A 15,461-nucleotide genomic window follows, 5' to 3' on the forward strand; every position below is an offset into this window, starting at 1 on the left:
CACCTGATTCTGCATCAGCTTCCACGCAAATCCTTACTGATATGTTGATTTTGCAAGTATACAAATGCTCTTTCAAAGAATTGCCCACACAAGAAAACTTTAAAAAAGGGTAGGTTTATTTCTATTCTGCTTTTCCATTTGGTATAAAGGCAACAAAAAGCAACTTGATCTTAATGTGCTGTGAGCTGGAAATGACTGGAAATGAGAAAGTAATGATTAATAAACTCAAGAGTCAAGAAGTTGCACAAGTTTATCACTGATCCACCATTAGATGTCAAGCCAGATAAGAATTAAGGAAAATGAATGTGTAAATAATCAAACTTACACTTGATAATTTTGATGGGCTGACATTGTTTGCTCAATGTTCACAAAATCCCTAAGGGTGACAGAGATCAAACTGACCTTTTTGCAGACAGTTTGAAAAGACCTGATTCTTCCACACTGCAAAAGCCTTTCCTGAAAAGACCTGAAGCATTAGGCAGCTGCAAGATCCTGTTCCTACAAATCGTTTTCTGCAATGTCAAAAACGCGTAACAAATATTTCACTTGATGTTCACTTGCAACAGAAGGCATAATTAGTGAATTCCTGTCACCACGAAGAAAGCTGCAAACTTGACAGGAAACAGGGGCTCTGTACAACCAGTCCTGAAACAGTCATTGTACAGACACGTCAACAAAGTGCTTCGACAACGTATAGCTTGATATTACCTTTAGCTAGAACAACAGCATGTACATTCTTTAATTTTTCCTGTCACCACCCATTTCTACTATCTTACATTGCCATTGTATGTGAGCCACCACATGTTCTTTATCCACTTTCTTGGCAAAATAAGAGATCATGCATAAATTCTATGAAAAAGGAACTCCTTTATTTTTTTTTTTTAAAAAAGGACCATTTTTCCACTACCAAGTGAAAACTTTACAAAAAGTAAAGTATTTCTCTTCAAATATTTTAATATAAAAACTCAAATCGCTTACTCTGGTCTTACTGTTCTCACAGGAAGTCTTGTGGCACTGCAGGACTTGGGTATTTCCAGCCTCACTCTAGTATCTAATCATAAGTTCCTCACTTGTTTAAATAAAACCATTTCTGTGGCCACTTACCATCAGTAAAACATCCTTACCACCAAACCAAAAAATGAAGCATCTTCACCAGCCCAAAAGAGACTAAACTCTAGTAGCATTATTACAATGAGAAGCTTTGTTAAAAAAATTTATTTTGAAAGTTAGACACAACCTTAAAATTGTACAAAGACAACAAGCACTCAGATTACACAGAGTCAGCAGTGAGTACAATGTGAACACAACAGTGAGTCTTGCCTCTCTTTATACGTAAATATAAATAGAGGTTATCCTTGCCAAACTTCTAGCTTTTTTTTTTTTTTAAACCTCCTCCATGAAAACCAGCTCATTATGCTGCAAAACCTAGCAGGGTGCGTTTCACTGTTCAGTTCAACGGAATTACTAAAAGGGGCTCTGGCTAAAAATAGTCCTCCTATCATGAGAATATCCCATACTTTGCAGAACCAAGTTTCTCTCTCAATTGAAAAACAGCTTTCCCTTTCACTATGTCGAATGTTTCACCTCCTCTAGGGACCAGACAAATTACAGGCTTCAAAATGCTTACAAATATTAGAACTTGCTCACGATTTTTTAAGAACAGGCAAGCTAAACTAACATTGTGCATACATGTGAGCAGTCACAAAGCAGAGAGTGTTCCTGTTTGTATTTTACTCCCTGAAAGTGTTGTTCCAAGAAAAGCACTTTGAAGTAATTTTAGCTGTGAGTTGGCTAAACTAATATAAGTACATGGCCAGAGAAAAAAAATATTTCTTCTTTTTCCTCTTCTTTTTTTTTTTTATATTACATTTAGAACTTCAAATATATTAATAAAACAACCTGGTAAAAAGTATCCCTTATAGCTTGTCCCTACATACATATGTAAAATAAAAAGCAGACATTGCTACCATCCTCCCTTTACTTCTGAGAGTACTCTTTATAGGAAATATATGGAAAAATAATGCAGCATTCTTGCAGAAAAAAGGAAAACCCCATGGAGACTGTTAAACAACTTAACCACAGCCTCTGTTCCAGGAATTAGTTATTACTTAGGTTTAGATATACCAGAAAACTTCTGCTGTAAATCTTGCCTAAGATCAATAGCAATTAAACCAAGGTTATGCTTTATCCAGCTACAGCCACACTGGCAAAATCAAGCTCTGAACTTGAGTGTTTGCAGTACTCTTTTCCAAGACTGAGTGGAACCATTTTTCCTTTTAAAGAAAATAAGTGTAACTGTCTTGTTGATGGCCTGGACTGTGTCCACGAATATAAACTTACTTATTCATTATTCTTTCTAGATTATCTGGAAGTGCTTTATTTTTCATCATTTTACTCCATTACGAATGTTTGTTGCAATGGATCAGTATCTTGATTTTCAAAAAGCTTGAAAAATGTTGTAACCTTTTTTTTTTTAACAAAAATATCCTATTATTAAGATACCAGTGTCCTACAAGTTGCTGTGCATTGGGTTTAAGTCAGTTCCATTCAAAATCCTGATGACCAATTTTTGCTTCCAAATTGTTACAAGTTCATAGCTTATCGCTACACTGATAAGGTGCCTCACCAGGCTTGTACCCTCTGCAGTAATTCTGCATAAAGAAATAAATTGGTACTAGAATAATTACTGGAAATACATACAGAATTATATTAATTCTGTAAATTGAGGCTCTGTACACAGACTGCTTTATAAGCAGAGTAAGCTTTTGAGAAACTAAATGTTCTAATATTGCTTTGCCTTACTGAAAATTACTGGTTTTCTTTTTTTAACAAAAGCTGCTGATGTTGCTTTCATTTTTATGTAAAACCTTATAACTGAAAGTAACTCGATTTTTTTTTTCAGTTTCGCAAGAGCCTATTTAATGTTACTGTTAAGCTTTTCAAAATGTATGTCAGTTTGCCAGTCAAGGGAAAAACACACAGCATTGAATCCTATATAGAATGGTTGTGGTGTGCAGCCTGTGAAATCCCCTGTTAGCAAGAACCGAGCTAACCAGCCCAAATCCATACCTTTTAATCATACCATCTTCTCCAGATGCTTTTGTTTGATGGAAGCACTTGATATTCTGCTGTTTTCTATTTGCTTCAATTCTAAGATAGCACTCTTAAGGTTAAAAAAAAAATTAAAAAGTTACAGCAAGGATGTTGTTTCACCCTAGTGAAACTGCAGCTGTAAAAGAACACTTTCAATTATTGTCAGCACAGCAAAGGCTATTGGCAGTGTACCTTTCACTTGGCTTAAGATTTATAAAACAGTTCTAGCCCAAGGCAGTTCATGATCTTCAGCTAAACCCAAGCTTGTGCAATAGCAAACAATATTTTGGAAGGCATATTTTGACATCTAGGATTAGAGAAGAAAAAATTACTACTGTTATTTCTGTCTGAAGTTCTAAACCAGCAACCAAAATCATTGACAGGATTGCTATGACTGCGTGGAGTCCCACCAGCCTCAATAGGGACCAAAGGTGCAGCAGTGTACTGAGTACCTGTATACTGGTACACATGGATAGGCAAGCTCCTGCTTTTTAGTTTTGTCCGTTTATCCAAACAGGTCTCGTAGCAGAAGCCTACAAGACATGGTTATAATGTAACACAAGTGCATTTCTGTAGAAGCTAATTGCGTAAAAACCAGTTGTTACTAAGTGTGTAAGTCTCTCTCAATCCAGCAAAAGAGACCGCTCTAGAAATAGCTAGCTACAGAAACAAAACAAGCAGGTTATTTTGTTTCTTTTCAGCAACTACTTAATATTGCTGTAAATATCCGGAATAAAAGAAATACCGACATATCGTGAAACTGTACTGGGGCAAGGAAGCTGAACAGAACAACTGGCTCCACCTGAGGGAGTTAAAGCATGCTTACATCATGGTATCCACCCAGCGGAGGACTTCTGTTCTGCCAGAAGATGCTTGGCACCTTCCTGAACCCAGAGCACCTCAAGGAAATCTAGAGCAGACAAAAGTTGGTTGTATTCCAGAGATTTGCATAATGCTCCCTCGTTCCGTTCAAAAACTTTATAGAGAACTTACATTGAGTGGACTATTTGGCATAATAATTTGGAATAGCTTAGAAATAGCTTAGTAGATTTTGGAGAGGGCAACATGATTAAAATTCTTCAATTTCCCATTTTACTTCCTGCCTATCAAATAGATGTGGCACTGGCACAGAGTAAGAAATACAACTCAGGTCTGTAATTCCAGTATAGCTTCAAAGTGTACATGCTTTCCTGTTTGCACTCACAGGTAGTGAACAGCCTTCGCTGTTCTGGAAACTACATCACTCTACCTCCTTGGACTAAAAGGCTGCGGACAAGGCCAGAGACATAGAGGACCTTCAGGGAAAGATGGAGGAGCCTCTTCTCCTGTGCACTGTGAAAAAGCTTTCTCAACTCCACAATTTAGTGCCTTCCCCACCCCCAATTTAGATTTAGCATACTTTGTCCTGCTAGTAAGAAAAAGGCATTAAAGAGGATCTTGGCCCAGTAAAAGTTTCACTTGCCAGCAGCTGCACTGCAATCCACACTCAGTTACTGGTTTGTCTGCTCAACTTTCAAAGATTGGCACTGAAACTGAAGGGGACACGCTAAACCGAGACAATGAAACGGTGACTTTAAAAAAGTGGGCATGGTAAACCTGCAGAACTCCTAGCTTTAGGAGAACAGTGGAGTTCAGAGGTCAATACAGGAGATGGCTATTTAAGCTAGGTAATGGATACATCCACAGTTGCACCAAATAGGATAAGAGGGTATTCTAGAAGAAAAACATTTTCCGTTTTAGAACGTAAACCAAACTTGAACACGGATTTGCAACAATCCTCCCCCAACAGAACAGTTGTATTTTAACTAACCATTCTACAGCTTCTTGCATTTCAAACGTGCAGCACTTCCTCTTGGTCACTCACGGACAGGACACTGGACAAAGCAATCCAATGACATGAATAACAATCCCTATGGCATCATCTTCCTCGTATATTTAGATGCACAGTTTAGGTAAGTGAGGTCTTCCATCCAAGTGCCTTTTTCTTAGCGTCAGTAACAGCTGGACTGAACACAGGTAAGGTGTACGCCAGGTAAGTTCCCCACATTCATCATGAGTTCTACATCAACGTAGCTCTGAAGTCTACAGCAGGGTTAGCGACAGTCCGTGGCATACCACTAAGGTCACAAATGGATTGTCATTTCTACAATAATACAAAATAGCTTGTAAAACCGATAGGTAACACTGTATATATGCATGAATATAAAAATAAACCACACCATCAATATGTAAAACGTCACGACGATGATGAAAACAGTTTTCTTCTCAGCGGTCTTCAGTATTGATGAGTTGGTTCTCATTGTCGTACCCATCAGGCAGGTACGCTTTCCTTAGCTGGTCTGACTTGGGTATCGAACTGCCGTTCTTGACGTAGCGGGACAGGAAGGCTCGCACAGACGGATGGTCAGCCTTCTCCAGGGGAATATTAGCTTCCAGGCACATTTTCACAAAGTCCTGGATGACGCTGGTTTTCTCTGTCTGGGCAGTACTGTTGCATTGAAGGGAGGCAGTCAGAGTCCTTTGCTTCTTCCTGACGTTCTGTTCTTCAAACTCCGCCTTCCGCTTCGTGTGTGTTTTAGACTTGAGGTGGTCATTGATGGCGGACTTGCGAACGTGATTCAGAACCACGTTGCAGGACGTACAGAAGAGTTTTCCTCCGTCTTCGTGCAGCTCGCTGCCAAACTCGGTTACACGATCCTGAGGAGTTACGTACAAAGCAGTCTTCGAGCGGTTACGTGACGGAGCGGACTTCACTCCAAATCGTTCCATTGTTGCCTTCGATAAGCTTTACTTGAAAGCTGAAAAAAAAAAATAATTAGAGTGTGCTGGTAATTTCCACCAAATAGTTCTGGATGCAGTCTGTATTCAATAGTCTATATTCAATATTGTGCTTATTGACATCTAAAAGATTATTACATGTAAGACACGTGTGAAACTGGTTTTGAAAGGTTCTTCATCTTGAAGTCCAAAGAACTTAGGACACCAAGTTCCTCATGGGTCAGAGTGAAATACTTTTTAGTTCCTACAACGACAAAGCTCAACAGAACCTTCAAAACTCAATCAGTTCATCACTGAAAGTCAAATAGAAAGGGTTTTTTTTGCCTTTTCTTGATGACAGATTTCACTTATGTTGAGTCAGTATTTTTCTGTTTACTTCCTGAAAATGTATTATTTCACTTAGTTGTTCAAATATCAGGCAAGAAGGCCACCACTGCCACTTAGAAAAGCCAGTAAAGAAAAAAAAAACAAACCTAAGCTTTGTCAGCACTCATTTGGGAACACCCCTCACTTTTGCCCCACTTCAAACCACAACTATTAGACTGAAACTTAACTCGGAGTCAAAAGCAAATCATTTTGTCATTGTAACTAGAGACCGGTGAAACGGCCTCACCTGAAGAGAAAACTGCACACATTTCAAGTCAAAATAAGGACCTGTATTTTCAAAGATAACAATTTCGCTGAGGAAGGTAACTGATAACTAAGAGAGTTGGAGACTTTTAACATCACTCTAAATTACACTACGTTACCAAAGCAGGTAATAACCTAGTCCAGTGTACTAAAATCAAACAGGACCTATTTCTGGTTTTTTGTTGGTGAGAAAGAGAGTAGCTGGTGTAAGTCTCAGCCATTGACTTCAACCAAATTATCTCAGCCAAGATAATTTAAATATTTTTTTAAGTAAAGTTGAAGTCAATAAACAGCTCTGCTCAGGTTTGAGGTTTTCTGAGCAAGAATTGAAGGGTCATTACATTAACTACCCACTTCCTTATCAAAAAAGTAGGGCAATATATTTTGGCAAATACTTCGAGGAAATATAATGGCCTGCCTGGGCATTTACTTATAGGTATGAATGACTTTGAAAAATTTTGTATCGCCTATGCTTACAAGGCAGAGGAGAGATTAGAATGCGTCTAGATGTATTATTGTCTGTACTTATTTTGTTACATGCAGAGTTTGCTGTTGCAACATTTTAAAAGATCTGCCATTAAAAGGCTACAGTTTTCATATTAACTATAAGTTGAGCTTGTCCAGCTCTAAGGATGGAACGGAATGCCTTTCACTTGCTCTGGAAATAGAGTAAAGGAAGAGAGTATTCAGTCTTCAAAATCATATTTTTTATTAAACCACTGCTACACTAAGAGAGGATAACCTTCTGGGGAAAACGAGACCAAGATCTTGCTATTAGCTACTTTCCTAATTAATTTTTTACACTATTTGCTACCTTCTAGAACTGTAAGTCTTGACTGATACTGCACAACACTACAGATCCAGATAAACAATCTTTTTTCAGCTTCAATGGATCTTTTTCATTCTTTTTGTTGCTTTGTGCAATTTATCCCCATGAGTTTCCTAAGTAACTGTTTCCTGAAATCAAATGGAAAACAAGTCTTAACCTATCATATGGTTGCTCAGGCTTCTGAAATGTCAAAACAAATCTCCTACCAAACAAGGTGTTTGCACTTAGGCTGTAACAAAATCCATAGGAATTCTGCGAGCTGTGTAACTAGTGAGACACAGGATTTTTGGCAGGTGTTTGTTTTGGGGTTTTTTTGTCTCAAGTTTTGACATGGATTCTTGGATGCCTACTAACGCCTGAACTACTTTTGGGTTCCCAGCTGCGGGGGAAGGTGTGCGTGCAATTCAGGCACGCGGGAGAGACACCCCATCCACCCTCTGTCACGATTCCAAAGGAGGTAAGCTCTTCCGAAGCGCCGGGAGCCCGGGGAAGGCAGAGGAGCACAGGACGCCCTGGCTAAAAAGTGTCACCGGAGACAGAAGCACTACGGGCGAACGGGACCTCCTGGTGAGCCCAAGGGCTGTTTCGGCTGAGGCGGAAAAACAAGCCCGGATTTCCAACCGCCAGACAGGTTTCGCTGCTCCCCTCGCCGGGGGAAGCACGCTGTGATCGGGAGCCAAAACTAGAAGCATTTTATTCCCTGAGGTTTGGCCGCCGGATCGACGGCGCCATTTAAACCGTGAGGGCCTCTGAGGAGCGGCGGGGTCCGCGCCCCGCCGGGCCGCCTCTCTCTCTTCCCCACCCCCCTCCCGCCCTCCTGCCACGGAGGAGGCCAAGGGAACGGCCCGACGTGGCCCCCGGCGCCGGTGGCGAACGCACCCCAAGCCCGGCCTCGCCCACCTTCCCCCTCGTCCTCCGCGGCGGCGGCGGCAGACAGGTGCGGCCCCTGCCCCGCCGCCCCGCCCCGCTCCTTCCCCCGCCCGGCACGGTGGGTGTTTCCATGGCAGAGCCGGGAGGCGCCGCCGCTTCCGCGGGCGCTGGCGGCCCCGCCGCCCCCTCCCCTCCCCTCCCCTCCCCTCCCCCTCCCTCGCCGACCGGCCCCGGGACCCCACGGGCGGCGCAGCGCGGCCCCCGCCGAGGCGGCAGCACCGCCCGCCGCGCCGCGCCCCGCCCGCCCCCTGCCGGGCGCCGTTACCCACTCTGGCCGCGCGGCCTCCCCGCGTCCCGCCGGCGGGCGCCGCGCCGCCGCAGGGCTGCCGCCGCCGCCGCTCCTCCGCGCCACGGGCCGGATGCGCCCCTCCGCTGAGGGCCGCCGCGCAGCCAGCGCCGCGCCGCAGCCAGACGGACCGACCCACCCTGGCGGCCGCGGTAGGCGGGACCTAGCAACCCGCCTAGCAACCGCCGCGCCCGCCTGCCGCCCGCCGCTTGCTCGCCGCCACAGAGCGGCCGAGGCGGGGAGATCCCTCACTGATTGGTTCTCTGAGGCCTGGGCGCTCGGAGATGGATGGCGCTTTTGCCGAATTAGAAGTGGGGGGCGGGTGTAAGCGCCGTGATGGAGGTGTGATCAGGCCAGTCAGAGTGCGCGAGGGCGACGGTGGCGTCTGGCAGACGGGGGCTTTGGCCAGTCGTCGGCCGGAGACGGCGGAGGGAGGTGTAACAGACAGGATGAGCAGCCAATGGTGAGGGGGAGACAAAGTAACGGAGGGACTTTTGCTCCAATCGCAGGACCCTTCGGCGAGGCTGGGTGGAAGGGAGGAGCCGGAGGTCAGAGGTCATCTGCGAGTTCCCTCGTCGTTGGCCGCTGATTGGCACGGCGGCTGGCCCAATAGGAGCGCAGCGGGTGGGCGTGGCCGGACGTGAGGCGCGGGGAGGCGGTGCCCCTTCCGGCGGGACGGGGCGGGGGCAGGGGGGTGCTCGGTACGCGCAGGGCGGCCGGAGCAGCATGGCGGAAGACGAGAGCGATCAGGAGTCGGAGCGGCTCAGCGAGGAGCTGGAGGCGCTGGTGACGCCGGGCCTCCCCGCCGGCCTGCCGGCCCTCCTCCACAGCCAGTACTACTGCCGCCGCTTCTGCCAGGTGGGTGCCGCTCCGCCCCCCCGGCCCGCTCCTCGCCCCTCCCCCCGCGGGCGGAGGTGGGGCGCGGCGTGGCGCCGGGGCTCCCCCCGGCCCCTCGGGGCGGCGGAGAAGGGGGACGCCGCGGGCCCGAGGCCGCTGCTCCTCCGGCCTTCCGTGGGGCGGGCGCTGGGCCGCGCTCCGGTGGCCTGGGGTCAGTGCCGGGGTAGGGCTGGCGGGTGAGCGGGGAGGAGGGCCCGGCCCGCGCCGCTCCCGGGTCTCGAGGCGGAGAGGGCGAGCGGAGGCGATGCCCGTCCTTCCGCGGGAGGCGGCCAGGGTGCCGGCGCAGAGTGCTCCTGGCCCGGGCTGGGGCCGGCCGGGAGGTTCGCGTGGGGGAGGGGAAGGGGAAGGACGGCGCCTCCCGGCGCGGGGGCAGCAGCGGCGAGAAGGAGCCGGGGGCGCTGGGGGCGGGAGTCGCTGCCGGTGCTGGGCCCGGCGAAGCGGGACACGTGCGGTCGCGGTGGTGCTGCGGGCAAAACAATTCCGGGTGGCTTTACCTGGGCTGGGGAGTTGGGCGGGCGGTGGAGGGAGGAAGGGAAGAAGGACCTCGGAGACGGTTCCCGTAAGGGTGGCTCAGTTAGACCAGGGTTCTTTTTGTGGTTTTGTTCGGGTTTTTTATTCTGTTTTTTGAAAAGCAGGGTTTCTTCTCGAGCGCCCGGAGTTGTTGTGCTCTTTACGACCTCTTTATGCGTGCCTTACAAAGTGACGTGCGACAACAGGTTGCTTTTCCGAGTCGCTTTCGTCAGCAGGTGTTGACGAAACATTGGTTATACCGGGCATATTTCAGCCGCAGTACCTGCTGCTTTCAGAAACACAGTCTAGAGGTTTTCTGTGTGGGGTTACTTCACTTCATCAGCTTCTTGGCTGCATACCTCGCTGCTGTCGTTGTTTTCTTCCATTTAAATAAATGCGTTTCTGTGTTTTTATTTTGGTCTTCCTGTTTTAACGTTCAATAAAACATCTATTTGAACTATTATTCACTGTAAGATGTGTTTAAAATCATCACGGGTAGCATCCTGCTCAGTAAGTCCACCGATTGCTTTTTGGTTTGATCGATCCTTTTGTATTTTCTTCTGTTTAGTGATTTCCCTAAACTTAGTATGTGTGAAAACAATTTGTGAAGCCAGTAAAAGGAGAAGTGGATGTTTTTGAAAATACAGTGTAAACTACAGTTGTAAGAAATCACAACCATATTTGATGAAGTTGGCAGGTTGGAAAGACATTTGCTTCTGTTGAACGCTGAAGAGTTTTATCGTAAATTTCATTTAACTGCGCTTACTGTGTGTTGAATTTATTGTGTTAAGGAGGAAGGGCAAGGAGGATGAGAGCTTCATTTACTAATGCTAATCTCCTTTCCCAGACAAAGCTAGGAATTAGTGGGGAAAAGAAGAGGACAAGACCAGGGAAGGAATTTTCATATAAAATAGTTGTATCACAGTTATTAATGGTAAAGTGTCCAAGTCATTTGACCTTGACTTCTTCTGCAGTTTCTTTTGTGTGGAAAGATTGCCAAGCCCTCTCCCCTACTTTGTTTTGCTTTGAGTTTATGAACTCTCCCCATGGACAGCCAATGTTCTGAGTATATAAAGGGCTCTGTTTCTTTTCTCTTAAATTTTCTTTTTAACAATATGTAGTTTAACTAATTCTGATGAAAGTGAGTTAATATATTAACACTTTGTCTCCAGCGATTTTTTTTTTTTTTTTTTTTTAAATTTGGTCTGGTGTGATCAGCAGTCATGTGCTCACTCAAAATATAATCTTCCATGTTTTGTTTAAGCATGTTTTTTAGTAATGGATCCTTCTACTGATTTAACTATATAAATGCAAGATCTTTACTGGTGTAGTGTACTGGTATGAAAAGCCGGTAGCTGTGTGACAGTTGTGGTTTGATAACAAATGAAGTTGTGCATGCTCCACATGAGCTCATTTATGCTCATGAGATTGGCAGGGGTGTAATTATACTGGTTTATAAATACCTGTATGTACAGAGGGCTGATAGGCCCTCAGACTATTTAATAAGTAATGAAGCATACTTATATTTCTTCTTCAGAAGGTATCATGAAGTTTAGGTTCTCTCTTTCTCATAACATTTGTTGTAAAACAAAACTTCTCAAATGCTGTGTTACTGCATTAGGGTTAGCCCTCCCGATATGTCTTTTTTCAGTGCAGTTTTTCCCTTTTGCTCTAGTTTTTGTCAGAGCCTGTTGCTTTGTACTTTTCATCCAGATCTTTTGAAGGTCATGTTTGGCTGTTTTACAAATTAAGCCTCTCCACCTTGTTCCACTCTGTGCTGATAAAACAATTTTTCTTGTCTTAATGGCTGTTTGGCACTTCTAAACGTCCTAGTTTGCTTACTATGTTCCTGGTTTTGTGTCGAAAGTTGGAAGAGCAGTTGTAGAAATAGTTGCTTAGCAATAATACCATGAGTTTGAACTACCCAAAAGAAACATTTTTATTTTTGGGATATCAACCTATTAAAATACATGACTGTGCTTAGATCATAGCAATGAAGCTTGGTGTCAGCTGAAAAGTGTATTGTTTAGATTGCTTATAGTTATGCTGCTGTGTGAAGTATCCACGTCTCTCAGAACTACAGGAAAAATGGAGCAAGGTGTAAAGCCTTTTTGGTCTGTAGAGCCGTTTTCTGTACACAGAAGCAAAGACCTCTTGGCTGCTCTTAAAGAGTAAGAGAGTGGCTTAAACCTGAAAAGCATTGGTGTACACGTCTTCCATCCTTGAAATATGTTAGAAAGGTAAAAACATGGCTGGAAGTAGCCAGGTTCAGTACTCTTGAGACCTGGAGTGTTGCAGCTGAATTTGACTTTTGAATAGTAGATTAAGTAACAATGGCAAAAGATGACTGGATTATCAGAGCGTTTTCCTTAGGTATGTGTGTAATTGCAATTGAATGATATGAGATGAAGTCAGAACGTGGAGTCTCTAAACCCATGTGTAGTTTCTGGTATGTGTATTGTAGGTGTCTGTGGTCATACAGAGTCCTTGCAGCCTGAATCTTCCAAGGCAAAGTGGATAAAATGTTTTCTTAGTTTGTAATTTGAGATTGATGACGTGGGGAAAACAAATCAAGATTTCTGTGGTTGGGAATGAAAAGAGCCTGTTGGAAGATGAGATAAGTGCCCAGCTTGTGCTTCTCACCAGCTGTTTCTGTGTTACTTTCTAAAAATTGCTGATCTGGCATTTCTTCCTGCCGTGTGGTGAAACCACTTAGATGTTGGGAAAAACAAGTCTACCATTCCCAACTTTGACAAGCAAAAAAACAAGGCTTCTGAAAGGCGTAAATAGATTTGTGGGTTTAAATAAATTTGAAAGGTGGTAGCTAGCAGAAACCCCTTCAGTCTAAATATTTGGAAGAGCTTAGTGAATTTCAACTTATGTTATATGCAGAGTTTAAAGTTATTTCATGAGATTTCTCAGGGACCAGAGCCATTGAGAAGTTCCTGTGTGAGTGAAATACAAATGATGAAGGACCGAGAAAATAGTGTAAGTGGTTGCTTTTTGGGATGAGGATGGAGGGAGTAGTTTTAAAATTAGAAGAATGAGTTTCCAAATTTACGTGATTTGAAAACAGACCTTAACAGCGAGCTGGAAAATCGGTATAGCTTACTTTGTTGCACTTGAAGTGGATATAGTTTTATGAACTAGCTTGAAATGGCGTTTTCTCTTCAGAATCCTTTCTCGTAACACTAAGTACCATCAAAATATTACAAGTTACTCCCAGCATTTCTTAGTTGTCCACGTGGCTGTGTAACTGTACTAGATTTTTTTTTCATTGTGACTGAAGTAAACACAAGGTGCATCCGAGCTAAAGAAACAAGATGCTACTGTGAGGGCTGAACACCACTTGATCCACTCTTACTGTGGCATCAGCTTATGGCCTTCCAGTGCCATCTGACTTCCTGAAATAAGGATAACCTGGTTTGCTTACATTAATTGATGGTATCCTGAGTCGCTGCTAGAAAAACGTTTCTTGGGTTTATAAACTCAAAAGCTAAGAAGTAAAATTTAGTAACACACTCAAGAAGATAGTGCTTCCTGGATTTATTTTAGTAGACAAAAAAATACAGAGGTATATGACTCGACTGTTGTCTGTCTTGCTTTGTGGGGATGAAGGTAGAAAAATATACATGCCTTTGAATGTTTGTTCTGATTTTGGGGTTAATACGTTTTCACACCTTTTGTGATGTGCATAAATTTAAAAGCACTTGCTTTTGACTCTTACTTTGAACTTCAAGTCAATAGTTGTTAAGTTGCTTTTACATTTTATACCGAAAACTAAAAAACTCTTTAGGCAATGCCAAACTCTTATTTTAGTGGGTGTTTTTTTGTTTTTGGTGGGTTTTTTTTTGACATTTGGATTCCATATTTGATCTCCATACACCTTTTAAAAGTTTAGCTACAGAAATCTTACTTGCATGAGTACCAGTGGTGGAAAGTCATCTCTTCGCTTTGTTTGAAGCTTATTTCTTCGAGAAGGGATAATTCATAATTTTTAAACCCCTATTTTGTCTTGTAATGATTTGTGGTGTTCTAGGGTTGTGGGGTTTTATAGCTTCATGAATAAATATGCTTGGTACTTGTACTCAGATTTTGAGAGCACTATTGAAAGTCACATTTGACTTATTTGACGGACATTTTTCAGGTTTTTAGATGTGTGACATTGCTAGTTACGTGAAACCTTTTAAAGGGCAAATCATACCTGGCAGTAACTAAATCTATCTGTATCAAAATATACCATAACTACTTGAAGCAGTTTAAATTTAAAAATTAACTCGTTCTTGTGTTCTCTATTTACTGGGTCTTTTTGCCATGCTTGGCTGGTGAAAACGAGCATGTTCAATTTGCTAGTTAGCAGGTTAGTATTGTGCTGCTTGAGATTCAAATGAATCGTAGAATGGTTTGGATTGGAAGGGAAGTTCAGGTTTAAAAGGAAATCCTTACGAAATCGCTGTGGCAAGCCCCAGGTCTCGTTTACCCCCAAGCTGAACGCCAAGTATGAGCTGTTCAGTTCTGTGGAGGATTACCTGTCTGCAAAGAAGGGCGTCCTGGCTTTGGTGGCGTCACTTTCCTTTGACTCTTGATGAGAAACCTGATAAGCCACTATCATGCAAGACTAGGTTGTGGTATGTGTAGCACACACTTGTCTGTTTTCAGTCAGCTGCTTGGGAGAATTCATGGTAGTGGGTGCTTTGCAACCTCTTTAAATTTGCAGATGGGTAGGCTGAAGGAATCCCTCTTCAGTGCTCCGGTTTACCATTAACATTATAAAGTCTTTTCTTATTCACATATTCACTTCTCTCTTCCTAGTGGCTTCTCAGCTTTTGTGCCTGCTCTCCCTTTAGCTTTACCTTTTGTAACGTTTTTCGCCTCCCGCTTCTTTGGAACTTTTCTGTTTCACACTCTCAGACTTCTTGGTATTGCTACTTCTCCAGTTTTTAACGCCTTGCCTCAAAGTTTAGCTTTTCTGTGAAAATAAGCTTTTGAGTTTTGCTAGGAAAAATATATCAAGATTGTAACTTAAAAAGGAGTTGCAGGGTTTTATGCCTAAAAAGAAGGATCTCCATTGAATGATGCTTCTGTTGCATTGTCTGTCTGATTGCCTTGCTGCGCGGGCTTTTCAGGTTCGAAAAGGCACCCTTATTGCAGTAGGTGATGCAAAGATCAAAAAGTTAAGCCCTTTGGGTAGCAATTATTCAGATGAGGGAAAGAAGTAATTGTACTTTTTACCTGAAATGCTTCTTAAGTTGTTTTACTAATAGCACTGATGATCTGGACACAAGCATTCGCGTGTATGTTCACAAGATTGTCAGTTCTTTCTTTCATATATATATCCAAAACAATTCTTTAAATTAGTTGACTTTCACTCCAGGAGGGGCTAATAAAAAGGTGAGGAGGAATGTTACTTCTTTCCAGTATAAATATTTATCTTTCAGTCAAAAAATCTGACACCGACACACTTACTACAGTGCTACAAGTAGCCAAAACTGCTTTTCTAGTATTAAT

General features: G+C 43.5%; 2 protein-coding genes across 3 annotated transcripts in view; one reads left to right on the plus strand and one right to left on the minus strand.

Moving 5' to 3' along the window:
- Nucleotides 1–2,470: 2,470 nt before the first annotated feature.
- CGGBP1 (CGG triplet repeat binding protein 1) lies at nt 2,471–5,885 on the minus strand. Its single transcript, XM_086628481.1, has one exon. The coding sequence runs from the start codon at nt 5,860–5,862 to the stop codon at nt 5,359–5,361; it is 504 nt and encodes a 167-aa protein (XP_086484607.1). The 5' UTR covers nt 5,863–5,885; the 3' UTR covers nt 2,471–5,358.
- Nucleotides 5,886–8,986: 3,101 nt separating this feature from the next.
- ZNF654 (zinc finger protein 654) overlaps nt 8,987–15,461 on the plus strand; it is a 36,387-nt gene continuing 29,912 nt past the window's right edge. The window contains exon 1 of one of the 2 annotated variants that reach the window (XM_086617364.1): nt 8,987–9,009. In XM_086617364.1, coding sequence (XP_086473490.1) covers nt 9,007–9,009 — 3 coding nt within the window. In that variant the 5' untranslated portion in view covers nt 8,987–9,006. Of the gene's footprint in view, nt 9,010–9,272; nt 9,405–15,461 lie in introns of those variants that run through there. The other variant, XM_086617357.1, reaches the window with a different exon arrangement.

The sequence above is a fragment of the Tauraco erythrolophus genome, chromosome 1 (genome assembly GCF_009769465.1).
Source record: "Tauraco erythrolophus isolate bTauEry1 chromosome 1, bTauEry1.pri, whole genome shotgun sequence".
In the NCBI taxonomy this organism is placed as follows: domain Eukaryota; kingdom Metazoa; phylum Chordata; class Aves; order Musophagiformes; family Musophagidae; genus Tauraco; species Tauraco erythrolophus.